At 41.9% G+C, this 17,159-nt stretch overlaps 1 protein-coding gene across 1 annotated transcript in view; it reads right to left on the minus strand.

Annotated features, from left to right (window-relative positions):
* Positions 1-17,159, minus strand: part of gpc1a (glypican 1a) — a 49,028-nt gene continuing 31,869 nt past the window's right edge. Inside the window, exons 2-10 of the mRNA XM_008299697.1 lie at positions 14,589-14,747; positions 12,498-12,715; positions 11,883-12,056; positions 10,220-10,385; positions 9,820-9,950; positions 9,074-9,211; positions 8,576-8,706; positions 2,045-2,220; positions 1-1,699 (exon numbers count right to left, since the gene is read on the minus strand). Of these exons, the coding sequence (XP_008297919.1) occupies positions 1,518-1,699; positions 2,045-2,220; positions 8,576-8,706; positions 9,074-9,211; positions 9,820-9,950; positions 10,220-10,385; positions 11,883-12,056; positions 12,498-12,715; positions 14,589-14,747 (1,475 nt within the window). The 3' untranslated portion in view covers positions 1-1,517. The remainder of the gene's footprint in view (positions 1,700-2,044; positions 2,221-8,575; positions 8,707-9,073; positions 9,212-9,819; positions 9,951-10,219; positions 10,386-11,882; positions 12,057-12,497; positions 12,716-14,588; positions 14,748-17,159) is intronic.

The following is a 17,159-nucleotide window of genomic DNA, read 5'->3' on the forward strand; positions in this document are numbered from 1 at the left end:
TGTTGTATTCTATGTTTATTTTAACAGACTTCAATCAACAATAATCAAATCAAGCTGTCCATGGCAAAAATCCACTGCTACAATCAAACAGAGTTTAATGAATGAAATGTGTGATTAAATACACAGATGAATAAAAACCAGCTCGATACACAGCCCCAGATTGTATAAATGCATGTGTGTGTGTGTATGTAACACATTTGCGAGAAACAGAAATCCTATATGTACCAGTATAGAAGTGCAGACTGAAAGAAAGGCATGCCAAGTAAATGATCTTTTACCAGGCTAATGTAGACAGTACTCTGCAAATATCCTGTATGTACAAAAACGTTTCAGGAACTGAGGACCTTTGTTTACTTAGTGGTGAATTATTTTTTTTTAAACATGATGCAGTACAAAACCAGGTGAAAGAGTTGTGTTCGATGTACTTTGGGCAACGTCTGCTGTCAAAAAGTGTACAGTGTAATAAGCTTTGGTTTGACCGACTATGCATCAGCCACTGTCAGCTACTCAACACAGGTGTGCATTCATCAGGTAGTCCTCTCTGGCTTTACTGTGTCACGACATGTTCTCTGTGGGGACTGCTTGTGGTTACTGCAAACCGGATGTGTCAGAAAAATGTGCAAGTTTCTGTCTTCAGAACAGAACTTAAGTAAACTGCTTGCGTGTGCTTGTTTCGTAGGAGTTGTCGATGAGGCTGCTTACGTCTTTACAAAGGTGATGCTAAAAAAGTGGTCCTTTTCCTTTTTCTTTTGAAATGGTCGCGTATACAGTTAAAAGTGAGGTAAAATCTCGCAATCACAACATCTCATACGTTTGGGGAGTGTGATAATTTATCTGCAATATTTCAAACAAATCCTACTGAATGTTTCTGTTAATGCCAACACACACCAAGACATCTGGACGACTACATCACAGATTATGGGAGGGGGGGGGGGGGGATTCATTGCCAATAGAGTATTATACTGTACATTCACGGCTCAGTATGGTGCCAGTCTTGAAGCTAATGTACACAAACATTTACAGCGTACACAATGTTTGTAAAGGTAAACAACCTCAAGTCAAGTTATAAAATAAAATAAAATAAAAAAAAGGGTCGCTGAACGCGCCACATTTTGGGACACCAAACTTTTTTTTTTTTTTTACAGAGATCTGCAGCCTCTTGACTGGACACTGGAGCAAAATCATTATCTTCATCCCAAGAGCCTTCTTCGTCCTCATCAGTCACCATTCTTGTCTTCCTTCAGCCGTCCTCATCCAATTAATCCACTGAAACCAGCTCAACAAATTAAATCACACTCAAACTAAGACATATTTAAACTCAGCAAAATAAAGAATATAGTCTGTTTTTGCTCCTCACAGTCAAAGGAAAATGTCCACTCATTCCCCCAAAATGTCTGTTTTAATTTTTTTGGCAAAAGTTACGTTCCAATCTTCCCCCAACCGAACTCCCGTTTGTCCTTCACGTGGTTCGGCCCTGCTCCAGACTTCAGAGTCTGACTGGAGGCAGCGGCGGTCCATCATCGCTGGAGCAGCAGGACGATCAGGGGGAGCAGCAGTAGGAGGCCGTGGAGGCCGGTGTGAGGCGTGGCCGTGCCTCGGACCTGGTTGTTGTCTGGCGCGTAGGCGTACAATCCCGGTCTGCTCCGAGGACACTGACCGCCTACGCACATCCCGCTTCCTGAGCCGCTGATGTCGTCACCTGGGGGGTTATCAGAGACGGAAAACATACTGTTAATGGGAAACTGTTGAATACTTTATTTTCAATCATGTGAAACAGATTTGTTTTTCAACCTTCTTGCAAGATTTGGTCCAAGCAACCCCTCATGAATGGAATGAATGCCTTAACTAAGTCATTTTTGGGGAGTATTCTGTCTTCAAATCCCAGCTGTTATCAGCTTTAATGGAGTTACAACATTAAATTGCTTCATATAGTGATGTGTGTAATGGACAATGCACGCTGGTCAGTTTTGTAGTGATGTCTAATATCTAAAATATTATCATTGGAATGTACGTTCTATGCTACAAACATTCAAAATGAACCCACTTGCATCCTGGAAGTCCACGTCGTTGCCGTCCAGTGCATTTTTCAGCCTGTTGCTCATAATTTTGAGCTGCATGATCTGCTGCCGGATGGTCATGTCTGGCTTTGTGATGTCGAGCTCTACCTCTGGGTTGTTGATCTGATTGGCCAAACCGTCACCCATCACCTCTGGAAGGTACCTGATTGGAGGAGAGAAGCAACAGGGGAAGAATCATTATGGTAAAGGCTTAAGTCATAATTTATCACTGACATATGGTCATTCATGACAGTTACATGATTATACGGGTGTACATGTGAGGATTAAATCATGTGCACCACATCCGTTAAACTCAAGTTTAATTGGCTGTGAAATATCCATCTCTGGTTGGTGGTCGCTGACCTTTATGGTAGTTTCGTTAACAAACGAGTACAATGTGGATTACATGGAAAGATGAGAGTGGGTAAGAGTATTAAGCAATAGGTGTGGCATTTTGTGTTTACAGCGCTACACACATAAGCACATAATACAACCATGATTGCACTTCTACACTTGTGAGGATCATCGCTGACTAGGTGCATTATGTCGCATTAGCTTAAATCCACCAGTTAACCCTCTGATGGATGCACTGTCAATGCTTTCTTCTTGCGTGTCAAAACCAGCCAACCACCTTACCCACAATGCAACTCAAAAGCACAGTTTGGAGATTTGAGTGTGTTATGCTAGAATAGAGAATAGCAGTCCGGTGAGCTTACGTCTTTCAAAATACTCCTACATCGAACAAGTCATTACCTGAGGCACATTACAAGTATTGGGTAGCACTGCTGCACATTAAAAAAAAAAAAAGAAGCCTCTTGTAGCTCGGTGCAAAGTCGGATAAAATGATTTCAGAGAGTGAAATCGGTGGCATTTAGGTTAAGACAAGCTTTCGTTTTTGCTTTATTTCTTTCTGTCGATACAATAAAGTTTTATTCATAAAAGTATCATTACATAATCTACATATATCTAAGGGCAATTAAAATGTTCTATCACAATAAATGTAAAAGATTTGCCAAATTCCACGTACAATAATCTTATTATGCAAAAGGTAATAACAGACTAAATTGCAAACAATTTTTTAGAACGTTTTTGTTTAATCTGGGCACAAAATTTCGTAAAGTAGTAACATGTCATCATTGTGTCATGATACACTCCCCTTGATGACTTATTGGCCAGACGTTAATCTTAATCTCAAACACCAAAAAAAAAAAAACAGACTTTAGCTTCAAGTCAGTTTATTTTGAGCAAGATTTATGTTCCTAAAACTACTTAAAAATGTAAAGAACCCTATTAAAATTCCACACCATGAATGAAGAATGATGAATTCAGTTGGACTTGTGTGTGTGTGTGTGTGTGTGTGTGACGTTTAGTCAGTGCTCATGAAATCCACTAGGTGTCACTGTGGAGCTCCAAACAATTTATCACAGCAATAATTCACTCTGCCCCACTGACACACACAAATTTCATACTTCCTAATCTGTCACACACCGTCAGCGATTCATCTATATTTCATTGCCTCTCTCACATTATTCAGACACACACAGAAACACACACACACACACACACACACACACACACATTTATATTTCATGCCTTTTGACTGTCATATATTTCTGCTCAGGATGTATCTCATCACTTGGCTGTGTTCCAACCACTTTAAAGATAGAGTGGTGTGTGTGTGTGTGTGTGTGTGTGTGTGTGTGTGCTCTGAATGTACGGAGTGTGGCTGGATAGCGTATACATATCAACAAGGCATCAGATTGTTCTATGATCCATTTACACATGGACTGAAGGAGGCAGAGGAACGCACAGCGGTGTGTGTTTGTGTGACCACGAATGCTCGTGTTGCAGGATGTGAATTTCAGGTTTCAGGGTTTCAAATTGCTGCATGTGGAAGAAACATCAACACCGGGGAATAAATTTCCATTTGGTACAGTTTGTCACAGAAGACATAGCTTGTTGCCTCTTTGTTTGGACACAATTGCTACAAATGGCTTTCAACAAGAAGAAGGAAAGGCGGTATTACTGCAACTTTATCAAAGCTATTCCCTTCGTTTTCAGCCTCACTTAGCTTTTAAGTGCTAAAGGACAAGAGCTTCCACTTTGGAGTGAATCTTGTTTGTGCACTGCATGAATAAAAAGTTGTGCTGCACAGATTTCAGACCTTGAAAGTGTTTTATTCAACACTACAACTTCGATTTTATAGGTGGAAGACAGACTAGCTGTTAGGAGTGTTACACTCGGTAGCAGCAACCTCATCTAACTTCCTTTAAACTCTCTGCTCTTGTTATTGAGAGGCCTCGGTAGAGGGTTCAGAGGCTTTAAAGATTGTAATCAGATGAAATAGACTGTGAACTTCTCTAAAGGCAACTACGGAGGCATTAAGCAATGCCTTTAGCAAAGGCACTACAAATCCCAAAAACATGTCAATGCTGATCATATCTCGAGCTAGTCTTAATAGAAATGGGATTCAATTATGCAGAAGAAACATGCAGAGCATTAGATCCGTTTTTAATCTCACAGGCCCCCGGATATTTTTAGGGTAATTTCACTACCTTTACTTTTAAACTCTTATCTTGGTCATAATGAGGTCTGGCCTTACACGCAGTATCTTGTTTTTTTCAGAGGAGTCTAGGCTATCCATATCATCCACCATTTGATAAGAAAATATCTGCAGATTTTTTTATATTAGCCTTAATGTTAAAGGACAATATTTCCTGTTACGAAACAGCTGTGGCTTAAACATGTATTTCGATAGAAAACACTTGCAGTACAGATATTTTTTTTTAAAATTGTGTTGAGGAGAATGTCTGGAATCTGGTAACATCAGAACGATAAAGGTGAGATACTGTATGACTGAGCATTTTAGTGCCCAGTGGAAATAAGTGTCACGTACAGTAGTCGAGTTGCAGAGGTGTTAAACCAGGTTTGTCCTCAACCTCCAAACAACGGGACCCCAAAGGGCCGCCCAGAGCCTATGACCACCACTGCCTACTTAACCGACAGATGACCTGAGCTCGTCTTTTGACCACAACGTTTGCATCATTGCACCAAAAAGAACATGAATTATTTTGTGCTGATTTTTTTCATGCAAAGCAGGATGTAATGTCTGTCTGATGTTGGAGATTATTAAAAACTGGATTACTCTTCGTCATACAGACAAACACGGTATCACCAGAGAGGGAAACTCCTGTTGTGTCGTTTTTTAACATAAGCACGAAATGATACAGACTTGTGCAACTGAGAAGCAGGAGTGTGAAAACAGATGAATAAATAACATGGAAATTACTTTGGAGAAGTTTGATCTGTCTTTATAACATGAGTTTCACTCTTTCTTGTTTTGTGATATTAACGTATAATTGCAAAGATAAATTAATATCTATGGAATGAAAATTAAAGCATCGTGTCAACTTTGAGGCAGATCGGACCACTTGCGGCCCAAAGACACAACCACCATGACACAGGTTACAGGGCGGAATCAAACCGCCAACCTTCCGATCATTGACCGACCTGCTCTACCACCTGAGCCACAGCCGCCACGTAAAGCTTCTGGAAACTTCTCCTGTACTTCTCTACATGTGCACTGCTGAGCTCTGTGTTCAGTCCAGGAACAGAACATTACAAGTCCAGTCCAGTATACTTTGTTTTATAACTCTTAAAGGAAAAATGACTATGTACTCACAGTCCATGAGGTAAATGAAAAGGACAATGAGAAATCAGTGAAGTACACTAATGTGACTCCAGTAAGCATAGGTATTACCTTTTAGAGTGTGCACAAAAGGATCTTTGCTTCTCTTTTCATAGGATTCTTGGCCTTTAATATGTTTGTCGCGGGGTTCACCCAACAACTTTCCCAAACTGGGAGAAAACAATGGCGTAGTCGTCAGCTGTGGTGTTTAAATTTATTTTCAGGCCTCTCCAAAGTGCAGCAGTGAAATAGAAAATTTGCAAAGTGCCAAAAAAAAGCAAAAACCCAATTGTAAAAAATATACAAATCTATATACAAATCTACAGGACTATATACACACCAGTTCTCCTTTAACGCCAGCTTTCAAAAAAATTCAGACCAACACTGTCAATACCTCCAACTCCGACTCCAAACTCCAACGACTCCCACACCTCAATCAGGCCCAGAGCCCTCGGTTTTAAAGGCCAAGCCTCTCCCACTGGGCGTACCCTTTTACAGGCAAAAATACAAAAATTCTATAAAAATGGTTTTCTATTGTACACAAACAGTTTCACCCCAGTTCACCCCTGCGATGGGAAACACAAAATTCTTAGTCAGTGGACAGGGGTAGGGTTTCCCACAATAACCCATCATCAATCCCAGCAATAACCTTTAAAGGAAAAATAATAAAATGATGCGTGTCATGTGACTGGCAAACTGCGCAGGCCCATACCATTTAAGCCGGCTGATGGTATCGCCAGGGTTTGCCTGTCACCATGTTGGCGCATACCAGCCAGCTGCCCACCACTGCAACGGATGGTGAGTGCGAGTGTGCGTGAGTGTATGTGTGGATGAGAGAGAGAGAGTATCGCTGCAAGTGTGCACCCTTGGTCACGATACTAACAGCAGGAAGTGAAATAGGATGAGGTGTGTGTGCAGGTTATGGTAACGTTTGTAAATGGGTGTGCGTATGTGTGTGTCCTGTGTGTGTGTGTGCCACGTCAGCATGCCGGCCCGTTAACTTCGGCTAGTGACGGCGTCGCTCCGTCACAATGTTATTTGTGAAAATGGTTCAACTGATTGCTTCTGATTGAACACTCACATGCTGCAATTTAGCAAATGACTTGTGATTTGAAAGCCACCAACTAAGAAGGCGTACTGCATTGAATGGCCACTGCGACTCTTAACGTCAGTGGAAGGTGGATTCCTTCCTGCTGCTTCATTCAGTCCAACAGCGTGAAGACAGAGTAAGTTGGAGGCCCAGCGCATGTCAGAGGGACGGAAATAAATGCGTTTGAGGTTGAGGGTGTTTGTCCAGGACGGTGCTGGATGATTCATTAAATTTCCAGGGGAAAAAAATTCAGAAGGCCACCATTGCCACGTCCTCAGACTTTTGCAGAGCGTTTTGATAACTTTTGATCACCAAGCCCTGTTGTATGCGCTGGCCAAATTTGAGGTGTGTAGGAGTTAACACCAAGGAGGAGATAGATTTTGAAAATGGCAAAAAATCACAAAAAATTGCGGACTTCCTGTTGAGTTTACAGTATGGGTCCAAGAGGCTTTATTGTGCGTCCTGATGTGTTACATATGCCTACCAAATTTTGTAAACATTGGTTAAATGTCCTGCGTTAAATTGCTGCAGGGGGCACTATGGAGCCATTTTGCCAAACAGGCACACCCTGTCTGTGATTGAGCCGATAGTGACTCGTATGTCAGTTTTGGGGAGTTTATGAGCATTCCAAAGCTGTCAAAAAAATCCTTTCCGTGTCATAGCAACTATGCGTCGCCATGGCAACGCCGTTGCTTGAAAACACAAAAGCTTCACGCTGTAGCATCAACAATGTGGAAAGACTTAGCTGACCAATTTTAGGAATGATATCACAAAGCTTGGAGCAATGGCACAAGTAAGTGTAATGCCTCAAACAGCCTGTTACCAACAGGTGGCGCTATGACTGTGAATGGATTTTGGCATATGGATGTGATCAGGACAGCAGTCTGATCAAATATGTAAAGTTTGAGGCAGATTGTACAGGGTAGTTATACAGAACTTCCTCTTTTATGGCGAGGATCAAACATCAGAGGGCCGCCGTGGCCACGCCCTTTGACCTTTGCAGATGATTTTGATAACATTTTACCTTCAAGGCATATTCTACATGCTACTCACGTTTCAGCGCTCTGTGACTTACCCGCTAGGAGGAGTTTGCTCAGATTGGACAAACAAACAATCCAAAATGGCGGACTTCCTCTTGGGTTTAGGGTATGGCTGTCACTGACTTTTTTTGTTCATCCTGACCTCCTCCATATACCTACCAAATTATGTAGGTCTAGGTCAGACATGCTTCTGATGGGACTCTGTTGAAATTTTCTAGGTGGCGCTGTGGAGCCATTTTTCTATTGAGGTGTATATTTCCCCCCAATTATACAATTTTTCACCGGGTCTGATGTGTGTGCCAAATTTTGTGAGTTTTCGAGTACGTTTAGGACCTGAGAAACACGTTTCTTTGTGACAAAGAAATAATGACGTAGCAGTTCCAACAGGGTCCTATGCACTGTAATGCCCGGACCCTAATAAATGAGTGATTCAAACAAGAGTAATGGTTGTGGAGATGGGTGCGCAACTATGATTAAATTTGATGTAAATTTCTTTTTTCTCTTGGACACTTCATCACACAGACAAGCGACTAGGATTGTTGGAAAGGTCAAGTCACACAGTTAAACTTGATATGCACCATCCGTCACTGCAATGCATACTTTGAGAGCAATCAGCCAAGAAGATGGATGTAAATTGGACGCAAAGTCTGGCTCCATGGGTTAAAGAAGTGGTGCACAGTGTTCGTGATTTCTCTCTCACCTGGCTTTGGTAATGCCATTCCAGCATTTATCCTGACTGTTGGCTCCTGCTACCAGCTTGCTACAAATGGCCACAGGAAGCTGGATCCAGTACTGACGCATCTCCCTCAGCTTACTGGACAGATCTGATACCTGGGACCAAAGACAGATGGGTTTTTTTTGTTTTTTTTTGTCATATGCTGCAGTTTGGATAAATCACTTAAACAAGTCCTAATCCTGTTTAATACACATAAACAGCACAGTGCATTCTCATATACAATGTATACATGCGATGGCAACCTGGAGAGACGTCTCACTCTAAATAACATAAAGTGATGCAAACACAACAAGACACTTTCAGAATTTTCCATTAAATTCTACAATTTTTTATACACACATATTTACTACATATATTAACTATACTAACTATACTAAAGTCCCCAGAGAAATGGAACTGTACGCTAAAATCATTTAAAATCACATCAAAGCAAATCCTATGACTGACTGCAGATGTACAAACCTGCATTTCCAGTCTGAGTCCAGCGGTTGGGGAGGGTTTGTACTCTGATGCGGTCAGAGAGCCGCTCTTCCTCCTCGGCTCGTGAACTGTGGGACTTCCTGTTCCTGGTTCACCTGGAGTTCCACAAGTCTGGTACACCTACACACATAAACAAATACAAAGCACACACGTCCATTTAATGAGCTCTCGTTGCTGGACAAAGATAGATTTTGAGTCATCACGTTCAACACATTCACTGCTTCGTTTGGATGTGTGAGAACTAAGACATCCACTAGATGTCGCCATAGACCAGTATTTTGAACTGTGCCTGTGATTGAGTTCCTATAAGTTGCCCAACCGGATTCTTTTTGCATTGATATAGTTTACAGTGGCAGGTATTAAAGGAGCAGACAGATCATAACATGTAGCAAATCACTGGAGCTTTGCATCTCAACAATTCAGTCCAACCTTGTCAGAAATGTGTCTGGGCAACCAATAAACCGAGGTTGAGGCTAACACCACGAGAGCAGACCGTTGCCTTCTATCTATTGTGCAATAATTAACATTCTACTTCTGTCAGTGGATGACGTTGCATATTTCTTAATGATCTCTGATCTGATCATGAAAATCAACCCACAAACTGATTAATAATTTGGATACACGACTGCAGACATAAGCATGAGTGGAGATAAGAAGCCTGCGGGGAAAGTGGTCTGGGAGTTTGTACGCAGTCAGAATGAACGATAAGACAGAGTGAGCTGTTATACCTTCGCTGTGAACGTGTCCATGTTTTCCTGCAGGAAGTGCACAGCCTCATAGATTCGAGCAGGGATGGAGGAGAGAACCACATCGAGGCTGGGCTCCGTGCTGAAGCTGGACGCCACCTGGATCATCGTGTCTGAACACAGAACAGACAGTCACACTTCAGCAGAGCGTGAACTGTGCTTTGTATGGAAACACAGCAGTTGATGGTGAAAACTACAAGTGTCTTTTTGAAAATATAATAAACATTAATGAAAACCTACACTAGGTACAAGGTGTTTTTTGATCTTTTCAACTGTTGTAGCGCTCTCACGTAAGATTGTAAGATACATGATACTTCTAAAAGTCACATGGACTGACGGATTACTTCAGGCTTGACTTCAGTAAGTTCTTCATGTGACTCACCTATGAGGTTTTGCCACTCGGGATCCAGGTCGGCTTGGTTGGCCAGGCAGCCCTTCATGACGTTGGCACAGTAGCCGGAGCAGGGTTTGACGGAGGCCAGACCACGACAGTGAGGGCAGTAAACCAGCTTCATCAGGGCCTTCATGCACTCTGGACTCAAAGAAACCTGCCCGGGATGGACGACATCATAAAAGTCAGATTTCAGTGGTGAAAGGAGGGCGTTAATGTGTTCTTTACGGTTTAAAATGTTGCTCTGTCTGCTGTTTAGTGTTTTTCTGTCTCCTTGCCATCAGAGAATGACAGTAGATGGCAGTGTTGCAACATTATAGGGGACTCAGTCTGAAGAGAGCGCAGTGATGGCCTCCTTTGTCACTTTTTATACAGTACATGGTTTCTGTTACACCTTCAGCTTCTGATTATGAGTGCAAGTCATGAAAGGTGTCCGGTTCCACACCAGAGCTATTTTACCACCAACAGGTCAGGTATAGGGACACTGCAAACCCAAGGTGTTTTCAGAAGTGACAGCTGGGAGTTAAAGGACCACAACAGTGCTTTAACAACTTTAAATTTAAACATTTTTTTTCTGAGCATTTTCAACTGCATGCTTTGCAGTTTTATACATTTGGATGCATTTTCCTATAAAACCTTGACGCATTGATTTCTGTGCAACATGAAACTCACTCAAGAGACTTGAAACTTGCTTGAGTCGGGGAATCCATAACTGTCAACATCAGGTCTGCATTAATTTGTGTCACTCTTACTTCACTGTTGTTTGTTATTGTGGTTTGACTGATTTCAAAAGTCTGCGCTCATCAGGATAACGTAGCTTTGATAAAAATTCACTGGTGGATTACACAACTGAAGCAAGTTTCAAGAATGTGCTCAGATCCCTCTATCAGTCAGAAATGAATCAGAGCTACGGGAAACCAGAAACTGTGAAGGAAAACACATTTATTCTTTTCAAAACAATGCAGAATATCTTGCAAAATGGCAAAATCACTGTTATGGTCCTTTAACTTGAAGATTTGGGGCTTAGCTTATGTAAACTGAGCTTACTTAAAGGACATGAACGAAGACAGAAACGTGAAAAAAATAAATAAATAAAGCTAAGTGAACCTTTAAAAATAGGGTTTTCACAACAAGAAAGGCTAGAAGAACAGAACTCAGAGAGACATCGCATCTCTAAGAGTTTGGAAAAAAAAAGCTGCACCAAGAGCTGAAAAAACATCATCACACCCATAATTTGACAAAAGCGCTGTCATCCCTCCAAATGAGAGCTTTGTTCTGATGGCAGACTCTGACACTCCATTTCTGATGATCTTTGTGTTTCTCATTTGTAGGGTGGAGACATTTTCTCTGACAGTTAGGGTGTGACGACCATGCAGCCATCATATCTGCTTTCCTGGGACTCTGCCCAGCAGGCGCGCACGCACACACACACACACACACACACACACACACACACACACAGAATGGTGTTTCCATCACTTCAGAGGACATTATTGGACTCACATTTACTTCACAGAGTCTTATTCTAGCCACTGCTTGCTTAACCCAAAGATTTAATAATGCATGTGATGTGAACCTACTGTTGGTCCCCGAATGTGACAGTGTCAACAGCCTCCTGTCCTCACAACATAATGAACACAACACACACACTCACCTGTGAGACCTTCCTGACCACCTCTGCGCTGACTAACAGCCCCTGGACAAACGACCTGGCTGTGACAAAGGCCCGGATCACCTTCGCCTTCATGTCCCGAGGGACCTCTCCAAATGGCCGCAGCGTCTCCTGTTGCTTGGCAACACATTCAAGGTAGTCCTCTGATAGGGTGACCTGTCAGACAGAGACGACACGCGGAGAGGACACAACGTGTTAGCAAGCATGCTATCAAAAACCAGACAAAATACTTTTCACCTCCATCAGATAAATGCAAATCAGAGTAATAATAGATTTAAGAACATTGTGCAAGTGCAGTTTTTTTTATCAGCTTGTCACAGTGTGTCTTTTTTATGAATCACAACAGAAGCAGGAGCTGAGAGGATCAGCAGGACGAGCTCACAAAATCCTCCAACTGTGTCTATTAAAATATCCGACATTTCCATCTTGTCCAAATTTTGGTATGACTCAGTATAATTTAACCATTTTTATCTCAAACGAGCCACTCCGCCCCCGTCCCGCTGCACTGATCCAATCAGTGCTCTGATTTTTGTTGTACTGAGGCACCCTTTCCCCCCGTACAAGTTTGACGTTCAGTGTGAGGCTGTTTCTACTTACATCTGTGGGGGCCGATGCTTTAAACGTTCGCTCCAACAGGCGGGACCAGAAGTCTGACAGGTTCTCGTCCAGGTTGAGGGCGGAGCCCCGATAGTACTGACGCAGGTCGGCGTACAGATCTCCATACAGACGGGTGTTCTGGGAGTACAGGGGACCGAGCGGAGACAGCGCCTCCTGCAGGGAGCGCTCAGAGCGAGCATGCAGCTCCGTGAAATAGGCTGGAGGAGAGAGGCAGGGAGAGCAAGGAAGAGTTGGAGGAACAGAATTACAATTCTTACTTTTGGTAAATTATAATGACTTGAATTAGACCACTTGGAGGCAAAGATCACATCCATGCATGACATACAGTATCATGGCTTGTGAAGATGATATACAGTGCTAGGGCTGCAATTAAGATTATTTTCATTGATTATTTTCTCAATTAATCAAGTTGTTTCGTCTATGAAATGTTCGAAAACAGTGAAAAGCCTAAGATATTCTATTTATAAGATATAATATTTGTAGATATTTAATGAACCGTCACGGAAGAGGGGGAAAAAAGAGAATTTTTTCAAATTTAAGAAGATGGACTTTCTTGAAAAATCACTAAACCAATTATTCGATTATCAGAATAGTAGGTGATCAGCTGATTGATTGACAAATCGATTCATGGCTGTAGCTCTATAGAGTTCAGCTGACAGCCTCTTCATACATGCAGCACTCACACAGCAACACTAGCATCAACTCTGTCTTTCTAGGGGCCTGATGAATTTAAGCCTTGCACTCACTTTACTTTTGGTTCCGTTTTGGTCTCCACCAGCATCTGAGGAGTATAAATGGCTTTCTAGCAGCTGCTATGTTCACCAGCTGCTTAACAACTTTGTGTGCCTGCTGTCTTGGGTCCGAGTTGGCGATGAATCTCTGTGAGTTTGTCACTGTGAGCCACTTTTTCCACATTACATTACAATAAATGTCCAGCTCGCATATGTGGAGTTGAATGGCATTTCAGCGTTGCCATATAGATTTATTTGTTGTCAAGCTGATGAAGAAAAGCCATTTGTGTAATCATACCATTTTGAATAAACTGTAGACTTTTACTGGAGAGTGTAGTTTTACAGCCATAGTGCTGATTAACTCTCTTTACAGCCCAGCTAATTAATTAAATTTTTTTTTAACATTGTTAAAGGTTCCTTTGAAATCTGCTCTGCAGCCAGATGGATACAAAGTGAGGGAGGTCAAACGGAGAGAATGAGGGAGTCAGCGAGCTGTCTCTGCAGTATACTGGTCTGGGCTTTTCCCTCGTGCTTCAAAGGCTGTGGACCAGTGCCAGGCTGCTCTAACCACAACCAGATGGACGGCCACATTACTGCTACTGAGGTGGCCTGCTGCCTTCACACTAATAATACTGTCCTCCTCTTCCTCCGACCAGCCCTCCTCCTTCCCTCTGTTTGTCTTCTGTTCTTTCTTTTTTTTTTTATTTTGATTCACTCTTTCTTCTCAGCACTAATGACATGTTTCTCCCTTGCTGCATTTGTCTGTTTCCCTGTTGTTAGCGGTGGCACTTCTCACTCTTCTTCCTCCCTCCATCCCACTCGTTCTCTGATGTGCAGTGATCTGCAGACTCGGCTCCTCAGTGGGTCAACTGCTCATTAGCTGAACCAGTCCCTGCCCCGGGGGACACCCCTCTGTTTGTGTGCGTGTGTGCGTGTGTGTGTGCGTGTGTGTGTTTTAAGGTAGACCAGTGTGTGTGTGTGTGTGTGTGCATGTGTCCCCCCCGAGATCAGGGGATCGGCTTATCACGTTTCATTGTGTCTGGCTGACTCTGCTCTCATTATAACACCCAGTCAGGGGTCCCCTTGATGCACAGGACACACACACACCCACTTGCGTACATTCACACGCAAACACACACACACACACACACACACACTCACCATCGCTATTGAAGCCATAATATTAAGCACTGAGCAGAAGCCAAAGCTTGTACCAAACACAAACACACAACATACAAATGTCACACTCCTCTGGGCTCACTACTGAAGACTTGCTGTTGAGCTCAGCCAGTAATGAGTGTCTCATAGACACACACACACGCACACACACCCTACTTACTGTCGAAGCTCCTGTGGAGAGCGTTGAAGCCAGCCTGCAGCGATCTGCCGGCCTCTCTGATCAGTCCCTCTATCTCTTGGGCGCTCAGACCGGCCAGTTTCTCTTCCATGGTGCTGGTGCAGCAGGTCGGGCCCTGAGGACACATCCTTAGATGTTCACCTGGTGAAGCGGGGAAGACACAGAGTCACTAATTAATTTAATTTTATCCAATGAACTTACATTAACTAATAATTTTACATGTCAGCTCTTGGACACTTAGCACCAAACCAAACAAGCCACAACACCTAGCTGAAGGAGAACAGAGTTAAAGAGGACAGAGAAGTAGCTGCTTGTTAGTGACTTCTGGGGATGGTGGCAGCCATTAGTTCATCCCTTTTGTCCAGACTTATATATATAAATATCTCAGCAACTGGATAGATTCCCCAGAAGATGAATCCTAAAGACTGATAATCCCTTGACTTTTTTTTATTTTTTTTATCTCGCAGCAGGAAGTAACTTTTGAGGTTTTAAGTCAAATGTCATGACAACTAAAGGAATGACTGATATTAAATTTAGTGCACAAATTTATATCTCTTGAAACTTTGATTAACTTCATAGACTGCATATAAAAGATGGCCACCGGGACATCACCTACTGGTTTATAGGCAGCTGTTTTGAAGCCTCAAGTTTGGCAATTGGAAATCATGATCTTGCTTTTACGAAACACGGCAGCCCCACGTTAAACCATACCTGCTTTATCACCTGTCTTCCTCTAAATGGAACCATAATTTGCAAAATGAACATCATGCTGTATTGAAGGAACCTTGAAACCAGTGATTGAGACTATAAACTCATTAGACAAATGTTCACAGAGGTAAGAAATCGAGTGAGAAGTTGGGTCATTTTCTAATAGACTTCTATACAGTCGGACTTCTTTTTGCAACCGAAGGAGTCGCCCTCTGCTGGCTGTCGGGAAGAATGTCTTTTTTTTTTCCAACTCTTCATTCATCATCATCTACAACTGAAAATGTAAAAGTGCCCCAAACTGTCATTTCTGACTACACATGCAAAAAAATGTACATGACTTTGTGTTTAATTTGCATATTTTAGCGTACTAGCATGCTAAACTAGGAAGGTGAAAATGATAAACATTAGTATGGTAATGTTCACAACAGTATTAAGCCCAGGCTGTGACAATAAGAAAAAATATAATGAAAGCTGTATTAACTGCTGCTTCTTTTGTCATGTTAGGTCTAAAATTTCACAAATGTAAAGCTTAGATGAATATCTGAAAACACATGACTGTACCTGTCACAAATATATTTTTTCTGCTTTATTATCCTTCTAGACATATTGAGCCCTTCACATTCCACCAGGTAATTTGGTGGTGTACACATGAAATCATTCATAATTCAACACTTTGAAGTGATATTCATTACGTGTTCAGTACTTAGGCTTTGGGCACGTGTATATTTTGTTCTGCTAATATTTGTTTACTTAATTGAAATTTCACTGCAGGACTGGAGGGTTTCATTTCTCTGTGGTGCTGCTGTTTTTGCTTAAGTACAGAATTTTCTCTTCTCACACAACTGCATAAAGTATTTATGGCACTCCTGGAATCCTTTTATATATAGTTACCAACCAGAAAAGCACTTTGTACAATATATCCAGTACACTTGGTTTAGATATAGCCAACCTTATATGTGTTTTGGCTGCTGTCCCGTCACACTGTATGTTCTGTACATTTGTGTGTCTGAACATTGGTTTTGGGGCTGTATGTGGGTTTTACGGACTTGGTTTTGATTCTGCAGTTAAAGCCTGTTAAAGTGTCACCGCAGACATCAGTGGTTTGAATCCGGATGGGGTCCTTTTATTGCATGTTATACTTGTTCTTTCTGCCATCTCCTGATGTAGAAGAAGTGCTGACATTTCTTACTAAAGAAGTAACTTAACGCCAGAGTGGAAATCAATGTATTTCTGCACAAAATGGCACCATACAAAGAAGATATTCACTAATTCTGACATTGTCTTTATGACTCACATCAGAATGTGGCCTCATCACAAGGACGCTAAAAACCGCCACTACTCATCATAACAACATAGAGGGTGAAGATAATACCAACAACACTGTAAACCATTGAAAAGCTTTTATCTATATGTTAAATCCTAATCCTTTACGTAGTGTCTAACTGTACCTCTACCAGTAAAATATATGGAGTAGAAATATATTAGCCAACTGAAATGGTAGCAGAGCAGAAGTATAAGGAGCATGTAAATATAGGAAATACAAGTATCTCTAGTGTATATTCAGGCATGGTACTTGAGGAAAGGTATGTACATTCTGCCACTGGCCATGTCTGTAGAGTAGGCTACAAACCAAAGTCTCTCTACCACCATTGATTAAACCACTTAAAACTCACTATGTGTTCGAAAACTACCTATTTAGAAGTTTTAATGTACCATTAAGTTCCTCCCCTCTCACTGCAGCTCAAGCACACCAGCTCGCCTGCTATACAGTAAAACTACTCCACACAATGGCTAGTTGTTATCCATCCATCCATTATCGATACACCGCTTAATCCTCACTAGGGT

The sequence above is a fragment of the Stegastes partitus genome, unplaced genomic scaffold, assembly GCF_000690725.1.
Source record: "Stegastes partitus isolate 25-593 unplaced genomic scaffold, Stegastes_partitus-1.0.2 Scaffold31, whole genome shotgun sequence".
Taxonomy (NCBI): Eukaryota; Metazoa; Chordata; class Actinopteri; family Pomacentridae; genus Stegastes; species Stegastes partitus.